Here is a 17808-nt window from a genome sequence, read left to right as displayed (position 1 = left end):
ATGGTACTGGCACAAAAACAGACACATAGATCAGTGGAACAGAATAGAGAGCCCAGAAATCGACCCTCAACTCTATGGTCAACTAATCTTCGACAAAGCAGGAAAGAATGTCCAATGGAAAAAAGACAGCCTCTTCAATAAATGGTGCTGGGAAAATTGGACAGCCACATGCAGAAAAATGAAATTGGACCACTTCCTTACACCACACACAAAAATAGACTCCAAATGGTTGAAGGACCTCAATGTGAGAAAGGAATCCATCAAAATCCTTGAGGAGAATGCAGGCAGCAACCTCTTCGACCTCAGCCGTAGCAACATCTTCCTAGGAACAACGGCAAAGGCAAGGGAAGCAAGGGCAAAAATGAACTGTTGGGATTTCATCAAGATCAAAAGCTTTTGCACAGCAAAGGAAACAGTTAACAAAACCAAAAGACAACTGACAGAATGGGAGAAGATATTTGCAAACGACATATCAGATAAAGGGCTAGTATCCAAAATCTATAAGGAACTTAGCAAACTCAACACCCAAAGAACAAACAATCCAATCAAGAAATGGGCAGAGGACATGAACAGACATTTCTGCAAAGAAGACATCCAGATGGCCAACAGACACATGAAAAAGTGCTCCACGTCACTCGCCATCAGGGAAATACAAATCAAAACCACAATGAGATATCACCTCACACCAGTCAGAATGGCTAAAATGAACAAGTCAGGAAATGACAGATGCTGGAGAGGATGTGGAGAAAGGGGAACCCTCCTCCACTGTTGGTGGGAATGCAAGCTGGTGCAACCACTCTGGAAAACAGCATGGAGGTTCCTCAAAATGTTGAAAATAGAACTACCCTATGACCCAGCAATTGCACTACTGGGTATTTACCCTAAAGATACAAACATAGTGATCCGAAGGGGCACGTGTACCCGAATGTTTATAGCAGCAATGTCTACAATAGCCAGACTATGGAAAGAACCTAGATGTCCATCAACAGATGAATGGATCAAGAAGATGTGGTATATATACACAATGGAATACTATGCAGCCATCAAAAGAAATGAAATCTTGCCATTTGCGACGATGTGGATGGAACTAGAGCGTATCATGCTTAGTGAAATAAGTCAATCGGAGAAAGACAACTATCATATGATCTCCCTGATATGAGGACATGGAGAAGCAACATGGGGGGGTAGGAGATAGGAGAAGAATAAATGAAACAAGATGGGATTGGGAGGGAGACAAACCATAAATGACTCTTAATCTCACAAAACAAACTGGGGGTTGCTGCGGGGAGGTGGGATTGGGGGAGGGGGAGCGGGCTATGGACATTGGGGAGGGGAAGCGAACCATAAGAGACTATGGACTCTGAAAAACAACCTGAGGGTTTTGAAGGGTCAGGGGTGGGAGGTTGGGGCAACCTGAGGGTTTTGAAGGGTCAGGGGTGGGAGGTTGGGGGAACAGGTGGTGGGTAATGGAGAGGGCACGTTTTGCATGGAGCACTGGGTGTTGTGCAAAAAGAATGAATACTGTTACGCTGAAAAAATAAATAAAATGTGAATTACAAAAAAAAAAAAAAAAAAAAAAAAAAAACAAATGATGGATAAATGTTACTACATATATTTTTTAAATTTACATAATTAAAAACCACCATAAACGAAGTCAAAAGACAGTTGTCAGACTTGGAGAAAAGATATTCCCAGACGAAGAGTTAATATGCCTGATACATAAAGGACTCTTGAAAATTAAAAGAAAATGTTCCAGAAATCTGATCTAAAAATGGGTAAAGACATGTAGTTCAGCCCCATCTACTCTCTCATCCTTATGACTTTCAATGTCCTTCTCCCACAAAACGCTGTCACTCTCAGCCATACCCAAAATATGTCATCTATCTCTCTCCTCTATCCTTTGCCCTCCATACCCTCTGCCTGCAATAGTGTCCTTCTTGTTGACCATTTTACAAAGTTTTAGCCATCCCATCAACTTCATTTGTTTATTCGATAAGCATCTGGGGCTGGTTTTTTTTAAGATTTTATTTATTTGACAGAGAGAGATCACAAGCAGGCAGAAATGTAGGCAGGGAGAGAGAGAGAGAGAGGAGGAAGCAGGCTCCATGCTGAGCAGAGAGCACAACACGGGACTCGATCCCAGGACCCTGAGATCATGACCTGAGCCGAAGGCAGAGGCTTAACCCACTGAGTCACCCAGGCGCCCCTCGATAAGCATCTATTAATGCCTATTATATGCCAGTAGGAATACAAAGGTGAATGCAATGAACTATTCTATCAAGATACTCATTGCCAAGCCTGGCAGTTCTTGTTCATTTTGCCTGTGTAATTCACATGATATACACCATGGATACATCACAGGTGTTTTCTGATTTCCTACAGGCTCTGGCATAGATAAAAGTAGACAAGTTAATTGCAAACCTCATTTCACATGCTCTGACTCCCTTTTCCCCCTGCAGCATATTGATTTCAAAATTCCACCTTCTGTTCAAAGTCTTCCCTGTTTTCTTCAAATCCAGAAAATCAGTTTCTCCTCTTCTTTGGGGACCTTTGTTTCTCTAACTGTAGCATTTATGTCATTCTGTCTTGTGCTATAGCCATGTCCATTACCCCTGAGTGCCCAGTTCTTTCCATGTCTCCCCCCAACTGAATTGCATTCAGTTGGTTCCTTAACCAAAACAGAAAGCAAATAGAGACAGGGAAGCTGAGCTCTAAGCAGCTGGTGATCTGGCCTCACCTAGGAGAAAGTGAAAAGGACTTTGGATCTTTCTGAACCTATAACCCAACTCGGCCACGTTTGCTCACTCTTTCAGGAAATCAGGTTGCCTACAGCAAAGAATTGGGAACAAGAGCAAGAGAGCCTTAGCGGCTGGCAGAGCAAAGTGAGTATATGCATTCTAATGAATGTATTTTATAATATTTAAAATTTTTTTAATTTAAAAATTAAAGTATTTAAAAATTATATTTTATGAAGATTTTTCAGCCAAACGAGACATGATGAATCTGGATGTGGGGTGCAGGACGTGGTAGGGTTTACTGCACAAACTTTTGTGGGGTCTGCTCCAAAAAAGAAAAGAAATTTTAAACACCAGACCAGAATTCATAAGTGGCCTAGAAAATTGGACACCCGGTAAATACACATGCACTAGCATCAGGACTTCTCCTGAGGAGGAGGGTCTCCCCTTGACTAATATTTATGTGACCGAGACCTTGAGGAATTCATGTCCACTCTCCCAGCCTCAGCTTCTTTTTCTAGAAGTTGAGAGAATTGGACTCAGTGTGCTCCAAGAGCCTCTCCACCTCTGAAGTTTTGTAATCAGATGGTATTACTATGTGCACAGTACCATGGTAGGTACTATGAGAGGTTCAAAAATGAGAAAGACACAGCCCTTGTCTTCTGGCAGAGTTTGGCTTCTTTGAGCCTTCATTTTCTCACCTGTAAAGCTGGTCCGGTATGAGGATGAAAAGACGTGTTTGTAAAGCCCTGACTGCCTGGCACTTTATAAGTGTCCCGTAAAAGTTGGGAATGGCCGTGCCAAGGGGAGACTGAATGGAGGAAGGGTGAGAGGTAAAGGGCATGGGGTTACCTTTCTTTATTCTTTATTTATATTCAATTTAGTTAACATATGCTGTATTATTGGTTTCATAGTATCTCTAAAATGAGATTAACAAATGGCATTAATAAGTGGTTTAAGAGCTTCCCTATGACCCTGCAATTGCACTACTGGGTATTTACCCCAAAGATACAGAGGTAGTGAAAAGAAGGGCCATCTGTACTCCAATGTTTATAGCAGCAATGGCCATGGTTGCCAAACTGTGGAAAGAACCAAGATGCCCTTCAACGGACAAATGGATAAGGAAGATGTGGTCCATATACACGATGGAGTATTATGCCTCCATCAGAAAGGATGAATACCCAACTTTTGTAGCAACATGGACGGGACTGGAAGAGATTCTGCTGAGTGAAATAAGTCAAGCAGAGAGAGTCAAGTATCATATGGTCTCACTTATTTATGGAGCATAACAAAGAACACGGAGGACATGGGGAGATGGAGAGGAGAGGGAGTTGAGGGAAATTGGAAGGGGAGATGAACCATGAGAGACTATGGACTCTGAAAAGCAACCTGAGGGTTTTGAAGGGGCAGGGGGTGGGAGATTGGGGGAACCAGGTGGTAGGTATTGCGGAGGGCATGTATTGCATGGAGCACTGGGTGTGGTGCAAAAATAATGAATACTGTTACACTGAAAAGAAATTTTAAAAATAAATAAATAAGTGGTTTAAGATGCTCAAGTGAGCTACTGGAAGCAAAAGGCCTTTTTCAGTGTAAACATAGTGCCTGTGTGAGAGACAAGTCTGTCACCTTTATGTTTTAGCAGCATGAATCTGATGGCTTCAGGAGGACCCATGGACAATTCCAGGTTAGCGGTGGCACCCCAGAATGGCTATCCTGTGACCCAACAAGGCATGTGTCAGGTGGCCTTGTCTCCAAGCAACCAGCCCCAAGTACACCTACTTCCTGTGAACCCACCGGGTTTGAATCTACCTGGGAGTGAGCAGCCTGTCCAGAGAGCCTTCAAGGAAGCCAAAACCTTAGGGGTAAGTGAGATTTTGCTCTGCAGGGACAGGTCACTGGCTGGTGTCAGATGAGAGGGGGAGGCTTGGAAATACAGAAACTCCAAATCCAGCGAGCAGGGTTGGAGCTGACCCAGGCTTGCTAAACTCGGGTCTACCAGAAATCTCAGCTGTGCAACATCACCAGGGTCTCAGTATGGGGCCTTGGGTTTTCTGCCTTAGGCATTTTAAGAAAGAGGAAGAAAGGTAACAACAACCAAAAAAGCAGTAAACTTGAATGTTGGTCCTTTTTTAAAAATTCTACTTATATTAAATCATCAGAATAGCCAAATCCATATAAAGAGAAAGTAGATTAACGGTTGGGGATGGCCATGCCAAGGGGAGACTGAATGGGGGAAGGGTGAGAGGTAAAGGGCATGGGGTTACCTTTCTTTATTCTTTATTTATATTCAATTTAGTTAACATATGCTGTATTATTGGTTTCAGGGGTAGAGTTTAGACATTCATCAGTTGCATATAACACCCAGTGCTCAATACATCACCTGCCTCCTTTATGCCTATCATTCAACTATCCCTTCCCCCCACCCATTCCCTCTCCAGCAACCGTGTTTGTTGCCTAGAGTTAAGCATGTCTTATGGTTTGCATCCCTCTCTATTTTCATCTTATTTTATTTTTTTCCTTCCCCTATAGTCATCTGTTTTGAATGTGGTCCTTTTGCTAGTGTCTGTGTTGATCCATGTGACCTCTGGAAAAAAGTGGGCATACCAAGCTTTAAGGTGGAGTCTAAACCCAGCATGTGGGGAAAAAAAGCATCTTAGACAACCAGCAAAATAACAGTTCACGGTGGTTTTCCCCTAAAAGCTGTCTTGGACAGGACCAAGAGAGGCCCATTTCATTGCATAGCTGAATGCTGACAATCACAGATTCCGACCCAGACAGCCTAAGCTCATGTCCTAGCTCTACCCCCAGCTACTACTCATGGGAGTGTCATTTCATACAGACTGTATGGAGGGCACTTTGTGTCTTTCAAATTTACAAAAGACCCAATAATTCCATTTCTGAGCCTCTGTCCTGCAGATGCTGCCTGGGCACACAAGAAATGTGATGTGTAAGAGCTTAATTACTGCAGCATGCCTTGTGATAACAACAGAATGGAAACAATAAAAATATCTATCAATATAATACTGGCTAAATAAACATATTATTTTAAAGACAGAATGTAGTATAGCTCCAAAGAGAACAAAATCTCTTTGTGTCATGATATGGACATACCCCAAGATATATCTTTGATGAAAAGAAAAAGTAAGGTGCAGACATTGTGCACAGTCTGTTATCATTTGTACAAATTTAAGGAAATACTATATTTGAATTTGCTGCCATATTTGTAGTATATGCACACACCACACACATACATATATATACATACATACATAATATATCTGTGTATATGAATATATACCATTTGTGCAAGAGTATATATCTACGTTACTTTCCTAGGACCATCATAACAAAGTTCCACAAGCTGGGTGGGTTATAACAACAGCAATGATCTCACAGTTCTGGAGCCCAAAATTTCACAATGAAGTAGTCCACAGGGCCATGCTCCCTATGAAGGCATTAAGGGAAGGTCTGTTCCAGGCCTTTCTCCCAACTTCTGGTATTTCCTTGGCCAGTGGCAGGACAACCCCCATCTTGGTACACAAGGAATTCCCCTGTGTGCTTGTGTGTCTCTTCATGTCATTCGTCCAAAGAACCAGCTTCTAGTTTTATTGATCTGTTCCACAGTTCTTTTGGTTTCTATTTTGATTTCTGCTCTAATCTTTATTACTTCTCTTCTCCTGCTTGGTTTAGGCTTTATTTGCTGTTCTTTCTCCAACTCCTTGAGGTATAAGATTAGCTTGTATATTTGAGACTTTTCTAATTCCTTGAGAAAGACATATTACTATATACTTCCTTCTTAGGACCGCATCCCAAAGGTTTTGAACAGTTGTGTTTTCATTTTCATTTGTTTCCATGAATTTTTTAAATTCTTCTTGAATTTCCTGGTTGACCCCCTCATTCTTTAGTAGGGTGCTCTTTAACCTCCAAACATTTGAGTTCCTTCCAAATTTCCTCTTGTGATTGAGTTCAAATTTCAAAGTGTTGTGGTCTGAAAATATGCAAGGAATAATCCCAGTCTTTTGGTAACAATTGAGACCTGATTTGTGACCCAGTATATGATCTATTCTGGAGAATGTTCCATATGCACTGGAGAAGAATGTGTATTCTATTGCTTTAGGATGGAATGCTCTGTATTTATCTGTGAAGTCCATCTGGTCCAGCGTGACATTCAAAGCCCTTGTTTCCTTGTTGATCTTCTGTCCATTACTGTGAGTAGACTGTTGAAATCCCCTCTATCATTGTATTATTATCAGTGGGTTTCTTTAAGTTTGTTATTAATTGGTTGATACAATCAGCTGCTCCCAAGTTAGAAGCATAAATATTTATAATTGTTAGATCTTCTTGTTGGATAGACCTTTAAGTATGATATAGTGTCCCTCTTCATATCTTTCTACAGCCTTTGGTTTAAAATCTAATTTGTCTGATATAAGGATTGCTGCCCCAGTTTTCTTTTGATGTCCATTAGCATGATAAATCATCCTCCACCCCCTCACTTTCAATTGGAGGTGACTTTAGGTCTAAAATGAGTCTCTTGATGTGCCCGGCTAGCTCAGTTGGTAGAGCATGAGACTCTTAAAATGAGTCTCTTGTAGACACCATATGGGTGGGTCTTGCTTTTTTATCCAATCTGATACTTTGTGTCTTGATTGGAGCATTTAGCCCATTTACATTCAGAGTAACTATTGAAAGATAACGATTTAGTGTCATTGTATTGCCTGTAAAATCCCTGTTTCTGTATATTATCTCTGTTCCTTTCTGGTCTATGTTACTTTTGGGGTCTCTCTTCACTTACAGGATCCCCTTTAATATTTCCTTCAGGGCTGGTTTTGTGGTCACAAATTCTTTTAATTTCTCTTTGTCCTGGAAGCTCTTTATCTTTCCTTCCATTCTGAATAATAGTATTGCTGGATAAAGTATTCTTGGCTGCATGTTTTTCTCATTTAGTACCCAGGATACACGATGACAACCCTCCTGACCTGCCAGGTCTCTGTGAATAGGTCTTCTGCCAGTCTAATTTTCCCACCCTTGTACTTTAAGTACCTCTTATCTCAGGCTGCTTTCAGGATTTTCTCTTTACGTCTGAAATTTGAAAACTTCACTATTGTATGTTGATCTATTTTTATTGATTTTGAGGGGATTTCTCTGTGCCTCCTGGACTAAATGCCTGTTTCCTTCCCCAGATTGCGAAAGTTCTCAGCTATGATTTCCCATAAGATAGCTTCTGCCCCTCTCTCTCTTCATTCTCTGGAACACCAATAATTCTAATATTGTTTCACTTTGTGGTATCGCTGATTTATCGAAGCCTCCATCATGGTCCATTAGTTGTTTTTCTCTCTTTTCCTCAGCTTCCTTCCTTTCCATCATTTTGTCTTCTATGTCATTGACTCTCTCCTGCCTCATTTACCTAGCTGTTAGAACATCCATTTTAGACTGCATCTCAGTTAAAGCATTTTTTTTATTTTGGCCTGATATTTCTGCACTAAGAGATTCTCTAGTGTCTTTTATGCTTTTTTCAAGCCCAAATAGTAACTTTATAGCCATTATACTGAATTCTAGTTCTGACATTTTACTTATATCCATATCGATTAGATCAATGGCAAAGTATTACCTCTGATTCTTCCTTTTGTTGTGAATTTCTCCCTCTAGTCATTTGTTCAGAGAAGAATAAATGAACAAGAGAACAAAATTAAAATACAGCAAAATACACACTAGACAAATCTGAAGAGGTCAGAAACCAAAAAAGAAAAGAAAAAAATGGGGGAGAGAAATATAACCTCACAGCTGGACACAACAGGGTGATCTACTTGATCCTGAGTGTATTTTGGTCCATTTGTTAGAAGACACTATATCCCAAACTTGTGAAGAAAGCAAAACTGATATATCTACAGAAAATAAAATTGAATACAGTGAAAGGAAGCCAAAAAATGAAGAATATACCTATAAAATGTAAATGTAGACATGAAAATTATAGAAATACTTAAAAACAAAGAGTCAATAGAATAAGAATCTAGTTGAAAGAGGAAAAAAGGAAAAGAATACTTTAAACTGAAAGACTAAAGACTCCTGAGAAAAAACCTCAAATTCTATATACTATTTTCCCCTAGGACGAGAGATTCTTAGTCCTGTGTGTTCTGTAAACTTGGTATTCGCCTGAGATCCTACTTGTCTTCTGGGGGAGGGACCCATTGCACTGATTCTCAGGTGTCTTTGCTTGTGCAGAGTTGTGCCATCCCTTGCCAGGGATCCAGGCACATTGTAAGCTGCTTGGGGTTGCTCTATGTGACTTTTGTTCCCTTAAGGTTTTTCATGCCATTTTAGAGGATGAAAAAAAAAATGATGGTGCCCCGAACTCCAGCCCTGGAGCGGAATGATCGCTGTCCCCACTCTTCAGGGCACCCTCAAGGAAAAGCAGTCAATCCCTTTTGTATGTGCCAAACTCCATAGACTCCTGCAGGGCACACCTACATCAATCCTCCAAGGGGAAGAAGGGGGTCTCACTAAGGCCCTGTTCCCTTCTGGGCCCCTGCTCCAGGAGCAGTTGCCTGGTCATGGTGGGGTCTCCCAGAAGTTGTTGCTTGCTGGGCCCTGGCTTGGAGAGCAGTCACCCAATAATATCATGGCTCAAGATCTATAGCAACACTGAGCTCAGAGACCACTCAGGGGCTCGCTGATTGTGGCCAGCCTCCCACTCCAATGCTTGGGAACTCTGTTGCTCTTGGGTACCCCAGTCTTTCTGTAATCCTGGAGATCCTGAGACCACATGGTCCCACCTAGGATTCTGCCCTACTTCACCCGCTGAGCACCTTTCAAGCAGTGATGTCCCTTACAAGAGCAGACTTCTGGAAGTTCTGATCTCGTGCTCCACTGCAAATCACTTTCCCATAGCCGACTTACACAGGTTCCCTCCTCCTGTGGTTTATCTTCCAATCTATCCCCTCAGATTCACTTCTCCACACCTCCTACCTTGCAAAAAGTGATTGCTTTTCTATTTGTAGAATTGAAGCAATTCTTTTCTTAGATCTCGGGTTGAATTCACAGGTGTTCAGAACGATTTGACAGATACCGAGCTGAATTCAAGGGAGATGAGATGCAAGTCCCCCACTCTTCTGCCACCTTCCCTCTCCCTCCCAGGACCATCTTGTGGTATTGGTATACACACTTGTAAAGAATAAAGGAAAGTTATACATCAAAATGTAAGGGGGATGTTTTCTCTGAATAGAAGGTAATTATGGATGTTTTATTTCATTTTTATATCTTTCATATGACTTTTTAGACTAGGAAAATGTAAGATTTATTAAAATAAAAAAGAGGTACAAAGGGGAGACAGGATCCCACCCCAGAAACAAAGGCTTCAGATTTTGGCTCTCCTGACAGGCTGCCCAGATCCTGATTGGCCTGATACACATCGGCCTCGGCTCCGTCATGGTCACTGTCGTCTCTGGGGGCTACTCAGCTATCTCACTCTTTGGAGGCTTTCCCTTCTGGGGAGGCATCTGGGTAAGTAAGGAGTCACCCCACCCGGCGAGTGAATTCCCAGAAAGTGCCAACACACTCAGGGCCATCTTGTCAATTTGTGTGGCTTGTACTCCACAGCAGGTTCCTAGTCAAGAGAACAAGCAAGGTGTGAAGCTGGCCCAGGCCTTGCTTACCAGGCATGCTGGTTTGCTAGAGCTGCTGTGAACAACAGCACAGATTAGGTGACCTACCCAACAGAAATGCATTCTCTCACAGTTTGGGGGCTGAAGTCTAAGATCAAGGTGTCGCCAGGGTGGTTTCTTCTGAGGCCTCTCTCCTTGGCTTGCAGACAACCGCCTTCTCCCTCTATCTTCATGTGGTTTCAGTGTATCTGTGTCCTAATCCCCTCTTCACGTGAAAACACCACTCATATTGAATTAGGGCCACCCTAATGATCTCACAGAGAATTAGTCACCTCTTTAAAGGCCCCATCACCTAACATAGTCACATTCTGAAATACTGGGGGGGGTGGTTAGGACTTCAACAGATTAATTTTGAGAGGACACAATTCAGCCATAACACCAAGTGACAGCCCAACAAGGTGTCATTCACCCAGAGTGGGCACATTTTCTAATTGGTTCACCCCAGGGGTCAGGTAACTTTCTTCTCATTCATCAACCCAGGGGTGGCAGCTTTTTCCAATTCATACAACAGTGCCAATGTGTAAAAGGATCTATTGGTAATAGTCTTCAAGTGTTGTTCAACATAGGCCCACAGCCTGAGCTCCAGGAGAAGAACACTTCCACCAATGGTTGAGAGTGACTACTGAGACGCAGAACAGTCATTAAACAATGACTTGTTTAACCTGGAGTCCACAGATGGGCTTCAGAGTCTCCATTCTGGCAAAATATTTGGTGTGCTAGAGCTGTATTTTTTTTCCTGGAAAAGTCCATAACTTTCATCAGATTCTCAGGGTGACCTATGACTCCATAAAATGTTAAAAACCACAGATCTTTCTCTTCTCCAATTTACTGTCTGTTTGATTCTTTTGTATTCTCCCTAGTGTCATCTAAGCTATGCAGGCGCGCGTGCACACGCACACACACACACACACACACACACACACACACTCCTTCCTTCCCTTCCCTCTCCTCCCTCCCAAGTCCTTTATCTCTCTGTTGTTACACAGTCTTTGTCTCTGGACTCACACACCTATCTATGATTCAAATACAACTTTTCTCATAAATAGCAAAACTCCAGAGTAACCTAGATAAGGAAAGTGCCCCCTTATCCCATGACATTTAAATCATTTAAATAAAATAGCCTAATGTTATCCCCCCACCCTCGTACCAACAAAACACCTGCAAAATGGCAAGGCTCATGTTCTTGGGAGGATCTTTCTCCGAGTACCTGCTCTTTCTTGTTTCCATCTGGGTCTCATTTACTGAGGCTGTGATCCTCTTCTGCCGTGCATGGACCCAGAGTTGGAACTCAGCCTCTATTCCTTTCCCCCAGTGCTGCATCTGTATAACCCATGTTAATGGAGTTTGGGGCAATGGAGAGGCTAACCCCATGGCCACAGAATGGCTTGCTATTGAGCATTAGATGCCACTGAGTACTGTTGCCCAGACATCTTCCTTTCTGCCAGGTTGATCAGCTCTCATGACCATCCCACCTCCTTATATCTGCAGGCACTTTTGATCTTGGTTGCTGTTTTGACTCTAGGACTATGTATTCCCTAAAGATCGTTAATGTCCTCTTCCAAAACAAAGACCCATAGACCCATATACTCTGGCATCTTAAAAGAACCCGAAGGGACCTCAGAAGGCCAGCCCCTTGTTCCCTTCCCTTCTTATCAAGTCTCTATATACTGAGGGGTTTAAGAATGAGATTTATTTTCCCACATACAGGAAAAAATACCATTCCCTTTAAAAGGCATAGGAAGCTAGAGTAACTTTTCATTGTAAAGCTGTTTCCACCCCATGACACATGCATCTGCCTTGAGTGGGAGAGTATGTGGGGTAAGGGTTAAGAACATAGGGTCTGGGGATGCCTGGGTGGGTCAGTTGTTTAGGTGTCTGCCTTCAACTCAGGTCATGATCTCAGCGTCCTAGGATCCAGCCCTGAGTTGGGCTCTCTGCTCAGTGGGGAGTCTGCCTCTCCTTCCCCTTCCTGTCCTTCCTTCCCTCCCTCCCTCCATTCCTTCTTTCTTCCCTCCCTCCCTTCTTTCCTTCCTTCCTCTCTTCCTCCCTCCCTTCTTTCCTTCCTTCCTCCCTCCCTCCCTCCTCCCTCCATGTTGACTTGCAGGCCCCAGCACAGGAACCTAGTATGTATGAGAGAATGTGTGTGACCAGAATCCTGGGAGCTGGAAGATGGGACGCAATCTTGGGCATCTTTTAAAACCCTCCTCTTCTGTGCCAGTTCATTGTTTCAGGATCACTCTCAGTGTCAGCAGAAAATCAGCCACAATCTTCTTGCCTGGTAAGTCACCTCCTGACACAGGCTCTGCCAGCAGAGGCTATAGGAGACACCCTCTGGGGAAAAGGAGGTTAACACACAATCCCTCCCTCATCCCTACATCTAACCAGACTCAGGGCACTGATACACGTGCTCACTCATACTCACAGGCAGGACTACACAAACCTGGCCAGAGTCACGATAGAAAGGAGCCCAGAGGATTCTGGGGAGGGAAGGGCAACACAACCACCTGAATTAAGGTAGAGACAGAACAGTGTCCCTAAGAGGTGCCTACAGGAGGAGACACAAAGCTCCTAGGGGTCCCGGCTCCACTCCAGCAAAGCAGGCACTGATAGGGTCTGTGGCACACAGAGTAGGCCTCCAGCCATTCCTGCAGGGAAGCCAGGGGAAGCTCAACTACCGGCTTCCCGAAGAAATCCAGCCAAGTGAGCTCTGTTAATCACAGAAATGAGGTCCCCTAGACACAGACCAAGAAAGTACCTTTGTTTCTCTCACGGCAGGTTGTCTAGGGTGAAGGGGCTCAGGATGGCCAGGTCCCTCTACCACATGAGAGCTATCTGAAAATCTCCAAAGGGAAGCTCTAAATTCTGGGCATGTCCTTCTGCACATGGCCCAGAATCATAGAGGATCAGAGCCTGTCATATCCCAAGACACAGGGGCTGAGCGTCCTATCTGCCTCATATGGGATAAGCAGGTTGAGTGTTTCCCAACACTTAGGGACACTTGTCCCATGCGACACTCTGTGAAAATGAGTAGGTAAACTTGGGAAAACTCTATTTAGTAGTCCCCTCTCTGGAAGATCGATGATCCTGGGGTATCTGAGTGGCTCAGTTGGTTAAGTGACTGCCTTCAGCTCAGGTCATGATCCCGGAGTCCCAGGATCAAGTTCCACATCAGGCTCCCTGCTCTGCAGGGAGTCTGCTTCTCCCTCTGACCCACCCCCATGCTTGTTCTCTGTCTTTCTCTCTCTCTCTCTCTCTCAAATAATAAAATAAATAAATAAATAAATAAATAAATGATAAACAAAATAAAAATAAATAAATAAAAATGAAATTTTTAAAAAGATCCATAATCCTTGTTAAAGGCTCTGACAAGTCCTGCAGCAAAGTCCTATTTAACTTAGTTCAGCCCAGCTTTTTTCCAACATTATTTACCTGCACACTTTTTTGTACAGAACAACTCTTTCCTTGCTATAGAACTAAAGTTCTGGGGATTCACATTAAGAAGCACTTGTTGAATCTCTATTGATCTCAGCTACAATAATTTTCCTCTCCCACCCTGACCCTCTGTGTCTTCTTCAGCTGAATGGCAGCTTGGGCTTGAACATCATCAGTGCAATCTGTTCTGTGGTTGGAATTATACTCTTCATCACGGATCTTTGTCTCATCCCGTCCTATAGCTACTCTGTCTCTTATCCCCCCTATTACACCTGGGGTGTGGTGAGTACCTCTCTAAACCAATGTTCCTCTGTGTTCCGAGTTAGCTAGGTTTACCTAATTATTAGAAGGCCCCAAACCCAACTTCTTCACCTAGCACTGTAGAAAAGAATCAGAACAGAGTGTAAAGTCCCTGACCTATGGCTTTATTGTTGTGTTACTTTAAGCATGTGACTTTTCTTAGTCTTAGTTTCTACCTTTATAAAACAGTACCTACCTATGACATTATTGGCAAAATTAAATGCAATTATAACATGAAGACGCCTCCCACTGCACCCCTGCTTGTGACTATGGACAAGGGGTCAGCAAAGGTTTTTTGTAAAGGTTCAGAGAATAAATATTTAAGGCTTTGCAGGCCCTCTAGTTTCTGTTACAACTACTCATCCCTATCCTGTAGTGGGAGAGCAACCATAGAAAATAGGTATCTGCCTTCAACTCCAGCCCTGAGTTGGATCCCAGTGAGTATATGCAGTGAGCATGGCAGTTTTCTGATAAATCTTTATTTATGAAAATAGGCAGCAGCCAGGATTTGGCCCATGGACAATAATGTACCAACCTATGCTGACCCATAGAAATATAATGTGAGCTGCATGTCTGATTTTAAATTTTCTAGTCACCACCTTAAAAAAAAGAAGCAGCAAGTGAAATTAATTTTAATAATATATCTTAATTAACCCAATATATCTGAAATGTCATTTCAACACGTAATCTGTGTTTAAAAAAAAATGATCAGGGGGCGCCTGGGTGGCTCAGTGGGTTAAAGCCTCTGCCTTCGGCTCAGGTCATGATCTCAGGGTCCTGGGATCGAGCCCCACATCGGGCTCTCTGCTCCGCAGGGAGCCTGCGTCTTCCTCTCTCTGCCTGCCTCTCTGCCTAGTTGTGATTTCTCTCTGTCAAATAAATAAAAAATATTAAAAAAATAAAAAAATAAAAATAAAAAAAAAGATCAGTTTGATATTTTGCATTTTGGGTACTCGATCTTTGAAATCCTGTGTGTCACGCACATCTCACTTTGGGACTAACCACCTCCCAAATGCCCAGCAGCCACACGAGACTCATGACCCTGGGACTGACAAGAGCGCACAGCAAGACAAGCCCTTGTCCACTCGGTCCCTCTATCTGCCTGGCAACCCATCCTCTCCTTCCCAGTCATGTGACAGAGATGTTTTCCTAAAGGATGACTACCCTTCCCCTTAGAGGAGTACCAGTAGTGTTAAAGTAACAATTCTTTTATGAACACATTTGACCCTCACAAAAACCTGGTGAGACGAGGTTAGGGGACTTCCTCAAAGCCATAGGGACAGCCCACCGCAGAGTCACACTTGGAGCCAGACCTTGGACGCCTAAACTAGCCCTCCTAACAACCCACTCCCTGTGGTTCCAGAGCCCCGGAGTGGCTATTTCCAGTGTGCTGCTCATCTTCTGCCTCCTGGAGTTCTGCATAACCTGTGTTTCTTCCCACTTTGGCTGCCAGCTGGTCTGCTCTCAACACAACTACGTGAGTCCAAAGGCTCCTCAGTGGGCAGGAAGGTGCCCCAAAGAGGGTGGAGTCTAGAGGATTCGCCATGCTTCCCCTTCCTGCCCAGGAGCAGAAGTCTTGCAGGATGTAAAGGCCTCCGTGCCTGCCTGGTCCTTCTTGCACCTTCCTAGGGCACCTTCTGTGCACTTGTGTTTTCCAGGTGGGCGTGGTCCTCCCGACTGTCTATGTGGCAAACCCAGGGGTCATCCCAGAACCAGTGAACTTGCCACCAACTTCTTCCAACCAGTTCCAGGGCTCCAGATAAGCAAAGCTAAAGCTTCTAGAAGCATCTTTCGAAGAGACAGAAAGAAGACCTCCCCTTTCTGCGCTTCTGAAACCCAGGATCCTCCTTCCTTGACAATCTAAGGGAAATGTTTGTCTACCTGCATGCATCTTGACTTCATTCAATTCGGCATCGAAACCTTGCATTTCCTCTGTTAAAAAGGAGACAGAAGGAGGTTGGGGGAGCCAGGTGGTGGGTATTATGGAGGGCATGTATTGCATGGAGCATTGGGTATGGTGCATAAACAGTGAATTCTGTTACGCTGAAAAGAAATTTAAAAAAAAAAAAGGAGACAGAAATTTTAAGTGGCTTTTAACAAAGAGATCCTCCCTAGGGCATTTGTGCCTGGGGCTTTGTGTGTTTACCTGTGTGAGCTCATGGGTTGGAAGACCCAATGTCTAGACAACCCAACCTTCTTTCTCTCAGTCATTCGTTCATTGATTAAATGTGTACTGAGCATTTGATATGTTCTAGGAAGGTTAACAGTGGAGAACACAACAAATTCCCTGACTTCAAGAACTTTTGGCCTCATAGGACAATTATGCAAGCAATTTTCTCTAACACAGGGCAGAATGTGGGGACTCACAGAGAGAGAACAGATTTATTCTAATGGTGATGGGGAAAGTAGAGAACAACCCTGGTTAAGGAAGCAACATTTGAGTGGGGCATTAAAGGGTTTTTTTTTAGTGCAACAAGGAACCACCCTGTTGGGGAGATCTTGGGAGACAGTGAGTCATCCACTAACAGGATTAATCCTATATGCTGTTACCATTGAGGTAGCAGTATTTGTGAATACACATTGTCTTAAGAGAAGGTATCTCCCCAACTTATGAGGCTAATATATATTTATAAAAGGAAGGATAGAGACTAATTGAGAGAGAAATGGTTATGTCTATAACTTCTAGATCTACCCGCGTTAATTTAAATATTGTTATACATGATGGCAACTGGCTTCAAGAAGGTTATATGCTGGCAACAATCTCTGACATCCAGGTGCCATCTAATTTCCCTTCGCTACAGAAACCCTGCAAGCATTCCTTTTTGTTGTTGTCACTAAATACAGAACATGATTTTACTCTTGTAAATGTGTTTAGCCTCTGACTTTATCCAAGAAGTTTCTTCTAAATGGCTTGCTGTTTAGAGTCCCATCTCCTGCATCCGCATCATCTCTGACCAGCAATCCTCTGGATGCCCATCAGCTGGTCGGGTATGGCTGAGGTTCCAAGACCACAGGTGGGTTTTCATTTGCTAGAACTGAATAGGTCTTAGGAAATCATGGACAATAAAAATGTAGTGTGAGATATGTAGTATCCTGGTTTTAGACCAGCCCTTCACTCATCTGTTCTGTAAGCTGAGATATTGGTATGTTGGGCTCCCTAAAATGGACAGGCCTAGTGGGACCACTCTTGGAAGTTAGAGGGACAGAGCAAGTCTGGCCTTATTTCCACCCTCGTCCTTACCACTTCCTCTCATTGCCCCATCTGATTCCATACCTTCTCACTTCACAGAACTCAAACGCTCAACTACAATGTCCCACTTGGTGTTCAGAGTCTCCTTCCTAACTTGTCCAGCCTGTGAGTTAGCTCAGACACTCCTGATGAGTCCCACGTCCTACTGCATGGGTCATCTTGGAGACTGTATCTGCTCACACACCTGGTGTTTCTCTGGATAGATGGCATCTGCCACCTGCCACCTGAAATCACTCTGGGGCTTGTTGCAATGGAGTACCTTTCCTATCCTACCACCTGCCCTGTTAGTCCTGGGTGCTAGACCCGTCATTCCAGATGGCCCATTCAGCAGTCTGAAGAACAGCTCACTGCCTCCTGTGGGCAGCAAAGGTTGTCCTTGCTCTGCGCCATTCCACAAACTATTCATCCGCACAACTCCACTCACTCCCAGCCT

The 17808-nt window shown here is 43.4% G+C and overlaps 1 protein-coding gene across 4 annotated transcripts; it reads left to right on the top strand.

Annotated features, from left to right (window-relative positions):
• Positions 1-2726: 2726 nt before the first annotated feature.
• On the top strand, positions 2727-16991 carry LOC123949891 (membrane-spanning 4-domains subfamily A member 8-like). 4 transcript variants are annotated; one of them, XM_046017605.1, is made up of 7 exons: positions 2728-2882; positions 4375-4597; positions 10110-10232; positions 12612-12671; positions 13970-14107; positions 15489-15602; positions 15784-16991. In XM_046017605.1, exons 2-7 carry the CDS (start codon positions 4379-4381, stop codon positions 15886-15888), a joined length of 759 nt encoding a protein of 252 aa, XP_045873561.1. In that variant the 5' UTR covers positions 2728-2882; positions 4375-4378; the 3' UTR covers positions 15889-16991. The 4 variants fall into 4 exon arrangements, with proteins under 4 accessions (XP_045873563.1, XP_045873564.1, XP_045873561.1 ...); XM_046017606.1 differs by having other exon boundaries at positions 2766-2882; positions 4378-4597; XM_046017607.1 differs by lacking the exon at positions 12612-12671 and having other exon boundaries at positions 2727-2882.
• The last annotated feature ends 817 nt before the right edge of the window (positions 16992-17808 follow it).

This window comes from Meles meles, chromosome 8 (genome assembly GCF_922984935.1).
Source record: "Meles meles chromosome 8, mMelMel3.1 paternal haplotype, whole genome shotgun sequence".
Taxonomy (NCBI): domain Eukaryota; kingdom Metazoa; phylum Chordata; class Mammalia; order Carnivora; family Mustelidae; genus Meles; species Meles meles.
Note: the sequence above shows the minus strand (reverse complement) of the source record. Positions and strands in the feature narration are given on the sequence as shown.